At 34.9% G+C, this 13028-nt stretch overlaps 1 protein-coding gene across 1 annotated transcript; it reads right to left on the reverse strand.

Annotated features, from left to right (window-relative positions):
- Window positions 1-9882: 9882 nt before the first annotated feature.
- On the reverse strand, window positions 9883-11746 carry LOC111916316 (GDSL esterase/lipase LTL1). Its single transcript, XM_023911959.3, has 5 exons — window positions 11293-11746; window positions 11084-11211; window positions 10751-10993; window positions 10402-10654; window positions 9883-10291 (listed from the first exon to the last, which is right to left on the reverse strand). Exons 1-5 carry the CDS (start codon window positions 11540-11542, stop codon window positions 10056-10058), a joined length of 1110 nt encoding a protein of 369 aa, XP_023767727.1. The 5' UTR covers window positions 11543-11746; the 3' UTR covers window positions 9883-10055.
- Between the last annotated feature and the right edge of the window lie 1282 nt (window positions 11747-13028).

The raw sequence follows: 13028 nt of genomic DNA on the forward strand, positions 1-13028 counted from the left end.
AAAACTTGAAGAAATAATGCATTTTAGAGCTTTTCACTGTTGTATTGTAGAGTTACGTGCATTTTTATGTAATAAATATCAACATATACTTTCATCTATTTTTTTTTCCTTTTTTAAAATTCAGGGGTGTATTTTTTTATTTACATGAAACTGATAAAGAGATCCACCGAGACCTCACCTCACCTTCTCCGACACTGAAAACTAAGAGGTTGATGAGAGGGGTTGAGTATACACAACTGAAATACAACAAAAGTGTAAATAACAGGTGATAAGTACTGAAATACCATTTCGACTGGGCATTGAACCTAAATCATTAGAAAAAAACACAGAAATATAATCCAAATAACAATTTATAACCTTATTAGACCTCGCCAGTCTGCCTTAATACCAATCTGGAATAATAATATTTAATCCGAAAAAAAACACCGAATAAGATAAAATCAGAATTTATAAATATATAATATAGAAATATAATACAAATAACAATTTATAACCTGATTAGATTCTCTTTTAGCCTTTGGACTGGAGAATATGTTGACTAAAGACTGTTGAACCTATTCAGTTAAATTATTGAGACTACTAAATCAAAATTCCTTATGATAGGTAGGTGATTGGGTACCAGATGTAAACAGGTCAGCTCCACTACACAAAAAATGTTGTCTATTAAATTTCAAAATGAAGTTAACAAGCTCATAAAGGAAAGAAATTAAAAGAGATTTTTGTAAATTTTGTATATGAAGTTAATAACCCTGCTTCAATAACATGCCAAATAGAGTTTCTTCTTTGGTTGTCAAACCTACAACAACAACAAAGAAAGATGTCAAACTTAATAACTAATGGTATCCTTATTAACACAAAATACATTTCAACATCTTTGATAAGATTGTTAACAAGTTGACTTGCTGCTAACAAGCCATCACTAATAAACATTGATTTATTGGTAAAATTGAACCTAAATTCCAAGTATTGTAGTTCAGTTATCTTGTTCTCAAGTCCTTTTGTTGCATATAGATAGACAAGGTAGCAAAATTGGTCTCATCTTGGTGAAAACCTAATAGAGACATTATGTCGAGCACCTTGTGGGCGTCAGTAACTGACCTAACAGAAACATTGCGTTGAGCACCTTGTGGGCGTCAATAACTGATTCGTGTTCATGGAAATAACCCTCCAAAGTAGCTTTACGACTAGACAAAGAATTTGACCCAATAAATTAGAGGAAAAACCACTCAAATCGTGTCTTCTAAGGGAACATGGAGTATACAGGGATTATCTAAGGTGAGAATCTTTTTTATTGTGATTGTGGACAATAATACATGGAACAATACATATATTGCTACAGTGGGAAGGGCAATATTGTCATATGAGGATAAAGCTTATGAGATTATGAGTTCAACACGAAAGTTGAAAGTATGCAGAGCCTCATCTGTAAAATTCCACACAATCAAGGACGCCAAACACAGCAGGAGCCGAACCCAAGAACCTTAAGCTAATTATGTGAGATATTTAACATGAGGAGTTCAATTTATTTATTAATCACCCACCAAAAATAGATAGGGATCAGTTTTGAAAAAGATATAAGATAAAAGACATGGAGACATCGCCATGGAGGGTAATAGTTTGATAGAGAGAGAGAGAGAGAGAGATGTTGCCATGAAAACTCTATCGACTAAAACAACCAAAATCTACTTTTTATCATGAGAAAACCAGAAAGCTTCGGGATTTTTCAGAAATTATGGAGGAGTGAGGATAGAAGAATGAAAACATTAGGAACAGAGAGAAAAAAACATACCTTAGTAAAACTAGGGCATGTAAATTTGAGCAATCGCCATAGTCTTTGACGAGGTCAGATGACAGGGTCTCCGACGAGGAGAAGTGAGCACGAGGTCACCTGAGGAGAGGTGACCAAAGAGGTTGTCGAATGACGAGGCGAGACAAGGTGAATCTTAGACTGTTGCTACATCCGGCCTATGAATGCTTTGATGTCTTCCCTTAATAGTTGGTGTGTGATGAGTTGAATAGAGTTCTTATATGCCAAAACCCTAAATGGATGTGAGATTGAAGAAGAAAAGCGTACGTGAAGGAAGTGTTTTTGAAACTCTTGATGAAAATCAAGATTATATGTAAGTGGGAAATAAAAGCCCTAGTTGTTGGTCGCCATTTTGTGATCTTCAGGAATAAACGCCACTTTTAAGAAAAAATATTATAGAACGATTATATGAGTTGTCGAGGTTTATAGCAGAGATAGTATCATGGTTAGGGTTTGCAGAGAGAAGGGAAGAAGAAAACGAAGGGAGAAGGGAGATCTTGAAGCGGGGTATTTAAAATTTTTAGAATTTTAAGAGGATTTCATTTCCCTCTTATAAGAACGCGTGTTTTGAGTAAAAATTATAAAGCGACATTCACAGAGGACGCGCATTTTAGATAAGGTGCCCTCCGTGTTGTTTTTTACATGAGACACTAATTTAAGGGCGCGCAATAATGCGTCACCTAAATCCTTAAATTTTTTGAAGAGATGACACTTTTTTAATGTCACTCCCTTTTGCGTAACATAAATCAACGAGTGTCGTATTTTGCGCGTCGTAAAAGGTTATTTTTCTTGTAGTGGAAGCTGCCCTGTCTACCTGAGAGATCTAAGAGATGGGAGAGTCAAGATGTTTGGCTCTGCTTCAGGTAAAATCCATTAACTAACTCTATAAGTTCCTATTTTTTATTATTGATACATTATGTGATAAGATTACATTTTTGATGTTTTGTAGAATCGAAAAAAAGAAAGGAAGCTTAAAGGAAGAAGCGAGCTGAGTTTGATCGCGAAGAAATGGATTTCGATCGCTTGGATTCAAAGGTCGGATTTTTGAGCTACTCCTTTAGAGTTAGGATAGATTGCTAAGAAATGTAATAGCATAGTTTTTCCAATTGAGTTGTGTTGTAAGGGCAACTTTTTTCCGCAATAAAATAAATTTTGATTTTGTTCTATTTATTTATCCTTGCAATGACATGTATGAAAATTTGATGTTTGTGTATTTCTATTATTAGAAATGGATGTGATTCTTAGTTATGTTATTTTTGGTAGTGTCATAATTTTCTAAGTAAGGAAAGATTCTCATCGCCCAAATTTCAATTGGACAGAAACTTGGAATCATACAACTTGTATTGTATAATGTATGGAAATCTTGGTACTTAAGTAATTAATACTAATTCCTTGTTCACATAAGTATGCGAGTCAAGTGAAGAACTAAAGGAAGTAGTACAAAATGTTGTGCACTAGTCAAGTCCACCATAAATAATAATAACATTATTTGTCATGATTTACTAAAGGTCTAGTATATATGGTTATACTTACAATATTAAGTGTAATTCTGAATCATTGAAAAGTTTCAATGAATGGCAGAACGAATAAGTAGAATCAATGAAGGCAGAAAGATAAAAAGTTTCTCCAATCTAAGAAGAAGGGATAGTACTTTTTATCGTGTTTTGTGATCGTCTTGGTAATCATAAGAACCATATTACAATTTATCCTCTAAGGATAGCTTAGTGCACTGGTTTGGCTAAGAAAAGGAACGGAGAATTGTTGAAATGGTTATATCAATAAGATGTATCGTACTTCGTTCCAAAATCAAGTCTTAGAGCTATACTCCAAGATTGTGACTTGAGTGACATAATCTTAAGTAGGAATGTTCTTACACTTGCACATTTTGGTAAGTTGTGATGTCTTGAATAAGACACATACCAACTAGTACCAAATTACGTGTAGGTTTTGTCTTGATATAGACATACACTAACTCTTGGATATTTGTTTGTCAAGAAATGTTTTCTTGACAAGAGAATCTAATATGCCAAGAGGCCAGTGGGAGTCTAAAGATCTTGAAAAGTTTCAAGAACAAATCAAGAAGTAAACCTATTAAACACTAGCACACGAATTTAGCTTTATAACCTATCGTGTTGAATTTTTTTTATTTCTATGTCATTCCAGTAAATTTACTTATGCATAAGAGTTCTACGAGTTCTAAATTGGCTGCATAAGGGAAAACACCTTGTTTAATGAAATTACATTGACTGGCATAGGTGAGCTGCTAAATAACTTGGAAGCAATGGTGGGACTCTTGATGACAAGAAATTAAGAATGAACAAGTTCTGTCCATAAGAGTTTGAATTCGTCACAAACATTATTTTATGATTATGTTTATGACAAATCCACATGGATAGGAACACATGCACCATAAAATCTAAGTGTCATAAGGTTTCTCTCCTTCATGAAAATGATTGTGAGGAAACGCTTTCACTAAGATAGATTTTAAGGAGATAGTGATTATGTAAATTGCATTCTCAAATTCGATTATGATTACAGCATCCCTCTTCATAGTTCGAATTATGAGATTTGGCAATTAGTCTGAACATTTGGGACTTAGTAATATAAGTTCTGAATTAATTTAGACACACATGTGTGTTGTCTGAAGAAAGGTGTATGAGTTTGAGAAGCTTAGTAAAGGCTTATCGAAGCATATCGTATTTAAAATATGAACTTTGGAATTCAGTAAGTATTGTCTTTTAGAAGTCCAACTATTTTCTGAATACGTGTCAAAGCTAGTGGGAGCATAAATGTTATACTGTGATAAATAATTATCATGTTAGTGGGAGCATGATTATTATTTAAGTATTGCAAGTTGGCAATTAATTATAGAAAAACAAAAGTTTCATTTTGCAAAGTTGCAGGGGTTAAAAAGTTGTTTCTGCTATAATTAAGGGAGAGAATGTTGTACTTCGTTTCCAATCTAAAAGCTTAGATCGAGAAATTTTAATAGAATTTAGTCTAGGATATATTTATTATTTGCATTCTCAAAGTTCGATTATGACTCCGGCGTCCCTCTTCATAGTTCAAATTTTAAGAACACGGCAAATAGAAATATTATGGCAATATTATAGCAAGAAACTGGTAAAGTATCACGTTTTTCATTATGAATCGTATCCCACATGCTTCGGGTATAGGATCGATTGCATATGTTGTAATATTAGACCGTTCTAAAATTTTCCAAATGCCTAGGGAATTTAGAGGGAAAAATGGAATTGAACCGGGTTTGACTAAAATAATTAAACAACTGTCAAGGACAATCTAAGGTTTGCCAATGATTGGTCGCTTGTGGACAGTTGGAAGTATAGTCATGGATGGACCATATTGACATTATTATGAATAGATAGGACTCTATTTAGAATGAGATAGCATATGACAAATATGGAAATGTTTCCTTATTGGGAGTTGGACATTAAGAATCTATGTCTAGATTAGAAACTTCTATGCAAGAAGGGTGTTCAAAGGAATGTACTTTGAATGTGAGACTTCATGACTATGGAATTGTCTTGTAACAATCTCCAATAGAGCACTTTGTAATTTCATTGGAAAAGTATTGGTGACTTTGGCGCTATGATATTACGAAAGGACCGTTGCATAAAATGTTAGAATCTAACATATTCTATAGGTGGCAAGAATTCGGTATTCTTATATTTGTGGTAAGGATTGGGAATTGTGAAATGAGTGTGATTGAAAATGTTATTCAGTTATACTATTTCACAAAGTAAGGACCATAGGTAAACAAAGTGTGCATGCTAAGAGCATTGGATAATTGTTATTATAATTCAAGTACGAAGTTGATTACCCGAAACAACAAATAATGAGTAATCAATATGGTGATTAAATAAAATGTGTTTTAATTATACTCAAAAGTTTGGGGCCATATACGATTAGTATTATTCTTGTGGTTCACTTTTCATGTTTTGACTTCCCGAATAATACGATTATTCAAACCCTCCACAATCGCTCATTCTTTGGAAGTAGGAATGAATGAAGATTGTCATGAATCCGTCTGTAGATTGACTAAAGCGTTTAGTCATAGTATAAGTTTGTTATAGAGTTCATGAGTGCTGCTATAAGATTACAGTATTTGATTAAACCCACGCCCACTTGATCGCTTCATGAATTTTATCACGAGTGATTGGTGAGACGATAATATATTATATTCTTGAAACCGAGATGTGTGAGTTGTATCTTACGAGTTGGTTACACATTGATAATATGTAAACGACCAGTAACTTGGTGTTATAAAATGTATTGTTGTGTGTGATTCGGTGAGTAAGTACAAGCGAGCATTGAGTCAAATTTTATCCATTCCTTTTACCCAAAGTGGGATAAAAGCGATATATGTGGGCCCCTCGATGATTTAGTGATGACAGCCTAAGCGCTTGGCCAAGCCGGGACTAAGTTGATGCGTTCAATTGTAGTCAGTCGTCATAAATCGGAAATCGGGAAACAACACATGAACAGAGAGTATGATTAAAGTCCATGTATCAGTTCATACGATATCTAGAATGGAGGAATATATGATCCCTTACCTAAAGGACAAGTTGCTGATAAGATCAGAGTTCGACAACGTCTTTGAGAGCTACGATTGCTAATCGGATTGTACTTACATTATAGTTACTAGACTTATCCAAGTGGGAGACTGTTGGATTAATGTTTAAGCCCGTAAACTATATTTGGTATGTATTTAACCCGGTTGTGCATGGTTCTTTTGGGTTGCGTTCACCAAAGCAACTTGATAGGATGATTTATGTATAAAGAGGATTAATTATGATTTATTAATATATTATATGAATAATATACTAAAGGAGAAATCATATTATTTAATTAATATTTGTCAAGAGTTAATTGATAGTTAGTTTTGTGACTAAAAGACATTAACTAAACTTAGGGCACTAGAATTGTAATTATAAGATAATTGCAATTGGGCTAGCTATGGATTACCTTGGAACATAGATTGGACGAATCCTATGGGAAGACCATAAGGAATTCATCTAAGGGGTGTTCTAAAGGGATTCCATGGGCTGCTTAGGGCCTAAGCAGTCAAATTAGGGTTTCCTAGTTGAAAACCCTAATAGCCTCACTATATAAAGATCCATATGGCCCCAAAAACGTGGTGAACTCTCTTGGAAGAACCCTAGGTCGTTTTTGGTGCTCCTCCTCCTTCTCATAAGTCATTCTCTTGCTTGCGGTGTTTGTAAGCCATTAGAGGAGTGACATTTGTGACTCTAAGCACCAAAGAAAGAAGATTGAAGAGATTCAAGCCATTCTACAAGAGGTAATCATCTAGATATGCTCTTATGTGATAATGTCGAAATGCATATGCTAGATTAGGGTTCTTGAGTCTTAGATGAATCGCATGTACAGTAGAGAAACCTAGATCCAAGCTTTAGGGTTTGCATGAGCACATAGGATGTTCTTTTGTATAAAACCCATCAAATATGACTAATTATCTTGGTCACATCTCCTAATACTAATAATTAATGAACAACTAACATAATGATCATATAATTAGTGAACACATAACTAATTAAATATATTCGAATTATGAACGATATGATGTAGTGATTTCTTGTCAATGGTCATGACAATCAATCAAAACATAATATGGATATATAATACTATCTAACACAGTCAAAGTCATCGATTAATATGTAACTTACCCTAGGATATGGTCAACCTCTAGTCCTAATAGTTTAATGGTCATAAACTAATTAAGATCCAAGTTAATGTAATTTGATTGGTCATCTTAATACATGAAACTCAACAATAGGCAATAAAAATCATAACTTTAACATAAAAGGTACGACAATCAATTGAACACAAGTATTAACCAAACTCACATAATTCCAACTAACGAAATCAAAACATATTCAACTAGGGTTCATTAAGATCTAGTGAATGTAAAGGTTTTTACACCATATTTAATAAACTAAAGAAGAAAAACATCACCAAAAGATTGCTAGACGTGATCATCAAGCAAACCCAAAGTGAAGTCTCGATACGATAGTGATTGAATCCTCAAATCCTTGCTCCAATTCAATCTCTAGCTTCAAAATCGACCCTTAGAGGGTTTTTCGACTTCAAAACGAAGTAAAAGTTGAACCTATATCCCCCAAAGGATACATACCGATTAAGGTTGGAAATTTCATGTTTTCATAGATTCTTTGGCACCACGACATGGTCGAAGTCTTGCCACGCCGTGGGAGATGGAATCTTCCCGTCCACAAATTTTTTTGTTTTTCCCCACCGTAGAATCAATGGTTGGGGCGGTGGGAGGCATAGGGGAATGATATGGTCGAGAGCCTGGTATTCTCGAAAATGAATCTTCAATAAGATAGACCTTGTGTATTTCCCTTTTCCCATCTCTAAGGTGATGAGAATTCAGATTTTGATGTTTGATGCAACTATGATGTGGTACATCATAGGTTCGACAACCATGACTTGAGAATAAATAAAAGAAAGTAGATGGTCTGGGGGGAAGGAATGTCAATGGGAGGATATCGACAAATGGAGATTGGAGAACAATAACCATTTTGAATACAGGTGGGGTAGTAGTCGACAAAAAAGCTGCCTTAGGTGGCAAGTAACTGTTGAGGAAGAAGAGATGCTGGTTGACATAAAGTTTAGAGGTCCAGGTATTAACTTAATGGTTAGAGCCTAATTCCATGATCAGTTGAAAATTTTGATGCCTTTCTCATTAACATAATGCCAATATATATATATACATACATGGGTTTTTTAGATAAGGAAAGTATTCCACAAACTAGCCTAACAATTATCTGTAAGATACTAGGTGTGAGACTCATATATTACATGGGTTTATTTTAAAGAAAAAATAAAATACAAAATTCTAAACATCTGAGAAGTATGAATTTATAAGAAAGATGAGAAAATATTGAATTATAAAAATTAAAGTGTATTTTTTTCTCTTTTAAATTTAAACAAATAATTTAGATAAATAAATAAAGAAAATTAATGAATCTTTAATTTAGTAATTTGAAATTAGAAATAAAATCCATTAATGAAATTGATATGCATTTATTATTGTATTTAAATACTATTTAAAATTTAAAAATATGAAAAAACCATAAAATGACATGTGGAATAAGCATTAATTTAAAATAACCAGAAAATTACATGTGGCAAAATAAATGAGACTGTGACTTGTTTCTCAGTTGCCTAAAAGATAAAGTTTACATCTTCAATTGTCTCTAATTCCTTGTATTTTCTCAATCCTTTATAATAGTTTTTCTGTATTTTGTGGTGTTTTACCTTGTATTCTTCGATCTTTCATGTTCAAAATGATTATCAGAATAACTCCAATCGAGATCAATGGAGCAGCAACAATAGCAACAATGGATGACTCGCTTATTTTGGCCTTTTCGATTCAATGGAACTACAACAATGGAAACCCAATAAGTTTTGGGAAGAATCAGGATTCTAAGGTTTGGTATGTTGTAAAATATTTGTGGGATTCATTGTTGTTAAGAAATTCCTGAAACATCCCTATAAATATAACGCAAATAGGGTTTGTAAATGTTGACTGTAAAGAAGAAGAAGAAGGTGATAATGTATAAATGGACTTGCAGTTCTTGAAGAAACCTGCATTCCCTAAAAGAATTTGGGATTCCGCCGTTTAGATCGAAGTAATGGAGATCAAGAATTTGTTGAAGTTCAACAGACCTACAACATACTCGCGGAGATGGATTCAAGATTTCAAGTTCTTTGGTCTTTCACTCTCCTCAATAATTATTAATTATTAATTAAATAGAGGGGTATAAATGTCCAATGCACAATTTTTTCAGTGTATGAATAAAAACTCCCAATGGAAATATCAGAACCCTTATTTATTAGGGAGAATATACAAAGATACATGATATATGTCTAATTAATACAAACATTAAACCATTAAACTATTATGAGAGTATTTAATATTTTTTTAGGTAGCAAATCCATATGGAACCATTAATTTTGATTGTAGAAAATTGAAAGAAAAAAAAAAAAAAAAACAAAAACAAAACAAAAGGAAGTATCAAATATAATATCATATGGAACCATTAATCTTGATTATTACACCTAAAACGATCAGGAAAACAACCATTTTCATGCAACATTATCACACATCGGAAACATAGCAAGAGGACGTAACTCAAAGTCAACGTAGACATTTAGGTTATTAAATATCTCCTTAAATACACACAAATTACCATTTATTAGAATCTAAAGCCAAAATGGTGCTTAGGTTCATGGGATTCATGTACTTAGTTGATCCCATCATAATCTGATCCACGATAATTCTGTTTGCCTTCTCCGACGGATGGAATGCATCCCAAAACGCATACTGATCCCTGTTTGGACATAAGTTCGACATCGGGGTACAAAGTCCAATCCCATTGTAAGGCCCTTGCCCGCAACATGCTATTTTTGAAGTAACAAATCCTACACACAAATCATGAAAAAATGTTTATTTGCAAACAACAATATCAACAATATTTTACTTAATTATTGGTTATTCATCAAAACTTGGTATTTTTTATCTGGTAACTCACCATAAGCTCTTGGATTACTCATAAAATCGTTGTGCATCTGCTTTGTGTTTACTCCGATAAACACATGACTGCCGAGTTCATTATTCAAACTAGTAAGCATATCGTCTAATTGTGGGTTGTACAACGATGAAGCCTTTTGAAGCTCAGCTGCGCATTCACCATTTCTGCTATGTTGAGCCAGTTCTGCCGGCACGCACCCCAATGGACCCGTTCCCGTCACGAGTACCTTGCGTGCACCCAAATCATAGAGCCTCTGCATTCAGTGAAAATGTATAAAGCTATTGCACCATATTTGATGGATCGAATCTTCCAGTCGTTAAGGAGTAAAGAGAGAGATTCAAATGCATACCTTTAAAATCTTTTTGTATTCGGAGATGATGAAAGGAACGTAATTCTGGAGACTGTATTGACGGGAGCGTGCAGACATCGGGACTAAGTAATAATTGTTAACGAAGTCATTGCCACCAAGTGTCACGAGGACCAGCGCATTGTGTACGAGTTGCTTAGTCTTTTCAGCTCCTATAAGTGCACTAACTCGTTGTTGGTATTCTTTGAAGTACTCTAGTTGCAATGGAGCCCGGACAATGTTCACCTGAAGAAAACAATATCTGATATATTTGTTAGCCAAATACGAGTATTTGTAAGAGAACTAGTATATAAACAAGTTAATGGAAAGTCGTACGAATTGGATTCCAGTGTCATTCAGTATTCCAATCCCGGCGGATGCAAAGTTGGCACCAATAAGAAGCTTTTGCCCGTTGAGCTCCGGACTCAAGTATGGCAGTGTTGGCTCGGATCCTATGCGCATACCTGTACATGGTTAACCTTAATTACGTCAAGTAAACATTTGGAATGAGTTGAATGCAATGGTAACTAGAACCGAAACTTAACTGATAAGGTCGGGAATGTTGTAGCCATTGGAGAAACGTCCAGTGGCTCGATGCGTAGGGTGATCAATGCCATAAGGAGGTGCATCAGCTCGGGCAGATGTAACCAGGTAATTGTTGTTGCCGCTGTCAACTAACGAGTCTCCAAACACGAAGAATGCACGTGGGTCTGCTTCGGCTCTAGGAGCGAAGACTTCTAATGCCAAGAAGATAAAAACGACCAGTAGACTTGAGAAACCCGAAGAAACAGCCATGAGCGATCGAATTCGTTTTTGAGACAAGATCGACTGTTGTTTGTGGCTGGTTTGCGGATATGAAACAAGTGATGGGGTTTTATAGGGTTTTAGTAACGGAGAAAGAGTACTAATGCTTCAAGTTTGAGAAGTTCTCATGGTTTCAGTTAGTTGCAGAGAGATATGAGGCCAATAATGGTACTGAGAAGCTGGGAAACAAAGGTGGTTGAATTTTATTAAATTGGACAGTTGGTTTATTGGCTTTAGGTAATTATATATCATCAATCAATATGACATTTTAAGAAGTTGTATAATTCACCAAACCGAAGCTTTTTAATATTATACCGAAAATGTAGCTAGCTTTTCCGGTAGTTGGTGTTGTAGAAATTACATATTTACCCAAATTACTAAAAGTTGTAAATTTATTCTTTGTTACATGCTGAACATACATCAAGAATCAAGTGACATAATGAGTTAGAACAGGCCTCGGATGATTATAGTCATGATTCAAGAATCAAGAAGGTGCTGGTTTTGACCATTCGAGACTTTTGTGACGCATTCTTGTCATTGTAGTATAAAGCTCTAGGTAGCTAGCACATGCCACCACAAAGGACTGAAAGGGAACTTACAACACTCAAATTAATGTTCCTTTCACTGCTGTCAAAATTTATTACTATCACAAAAATCAACATAAACAAGTACATTTCCTGTTCTATACGAATCCCAATGCAAATTTATCAATTTTGTAGTAATTTTCACAAGATATAGAATGTTGATAAAATTATATTTTGTTTTATTGTCTTGTTAAATATGTTTTAAACATTAATTACAAAAAAAAAAAGGTTAAATAGTCAAAGAAAATGTGTAACATCCAAAAATTTCAACAAATTTAAACTTTTCAAAAACAACCCAATTTCATTAAGTTATTACAAAAAGGTTTTCGATACATCTATTATCAGAGTATTTTCTCAGAACCACATCATAAACACAGAAAACATGAGAAGCGGTACGATCATGTCTTTGCCTTGTCACGGTTCCTGAAGTACCTGAAACATTAAACCACAACTGTAAGCCCGAAAGCTTAGTGAGATACCCCCAAAATACCAACCATATATGTCATACACATAACATATCATAACATAACAGAACAACCATGCACTTCGGGTCTACTGTGTGACTGGTCCGCCGCACCGGGCCTTCAGTCCACGTGGTCCACCCTCCGAGTCTAGCCATATACATCGAGTCTGCAGTGTGGTTGGTCCGCCCGCACCGAGCCTTCAACCCATCTGGTCCACTCTCTGAGTTTACAGTATGATTGGTCTGCCCACACCGGGCCTTCAGTCGGCCTGGTCCACTCTCCGAGCCTCGGCACGTCTGGTCCACCCTCGTAGGGCCTATAGCCTAACCGGACCCCTCGTTGGGCCTTCGGAATATCCGGTACGCCCTGACTATGTTGGCCTACAGCACAAAGCAAGACCCGCCTCAACCCAACCCCAGTTAACACACC

This window comes from Lactuca sativa, chromosome 2, assembly GCF_002870075.4.
Source record: "Lactuca sativa cultivar Salinas chromosome 2, Lsat_Salinas_v11, whole genome shotgun sequence".
NCBI classification, from domain to species: domain Eukaryota; kingdom Viridiplantae; phylum Streptophyta; class Magnoliopsida; order Asterales; family Asteraceae; genus Lactuca; species Lactuca sativa.

Bases quoted from the DNA above. Each gene is read 5' to 3' on its own strand.
- LOC111916316 (XM_023911959.3), bottom strand. From the start codon at position 11,542: ATGGCTGTTTCTTCGGGTTTCTCAAGTCTACTGGTCGTTTTTATCTTC. The intron at 11,212-11,292 runs GTTAAGTTTCGG...AACCATGTACAG, and splicing joins CAACATTCCCGACCTTATCA to GTATGCGCATAGGATCCGAG. The intron at 10,655-10,750 runs GTATGCATTTGA...CACTGAATGCAG, and splicing joins AATACAAAAAGATTTTAAAG to AGGCTCTATGATTTGGGTGC.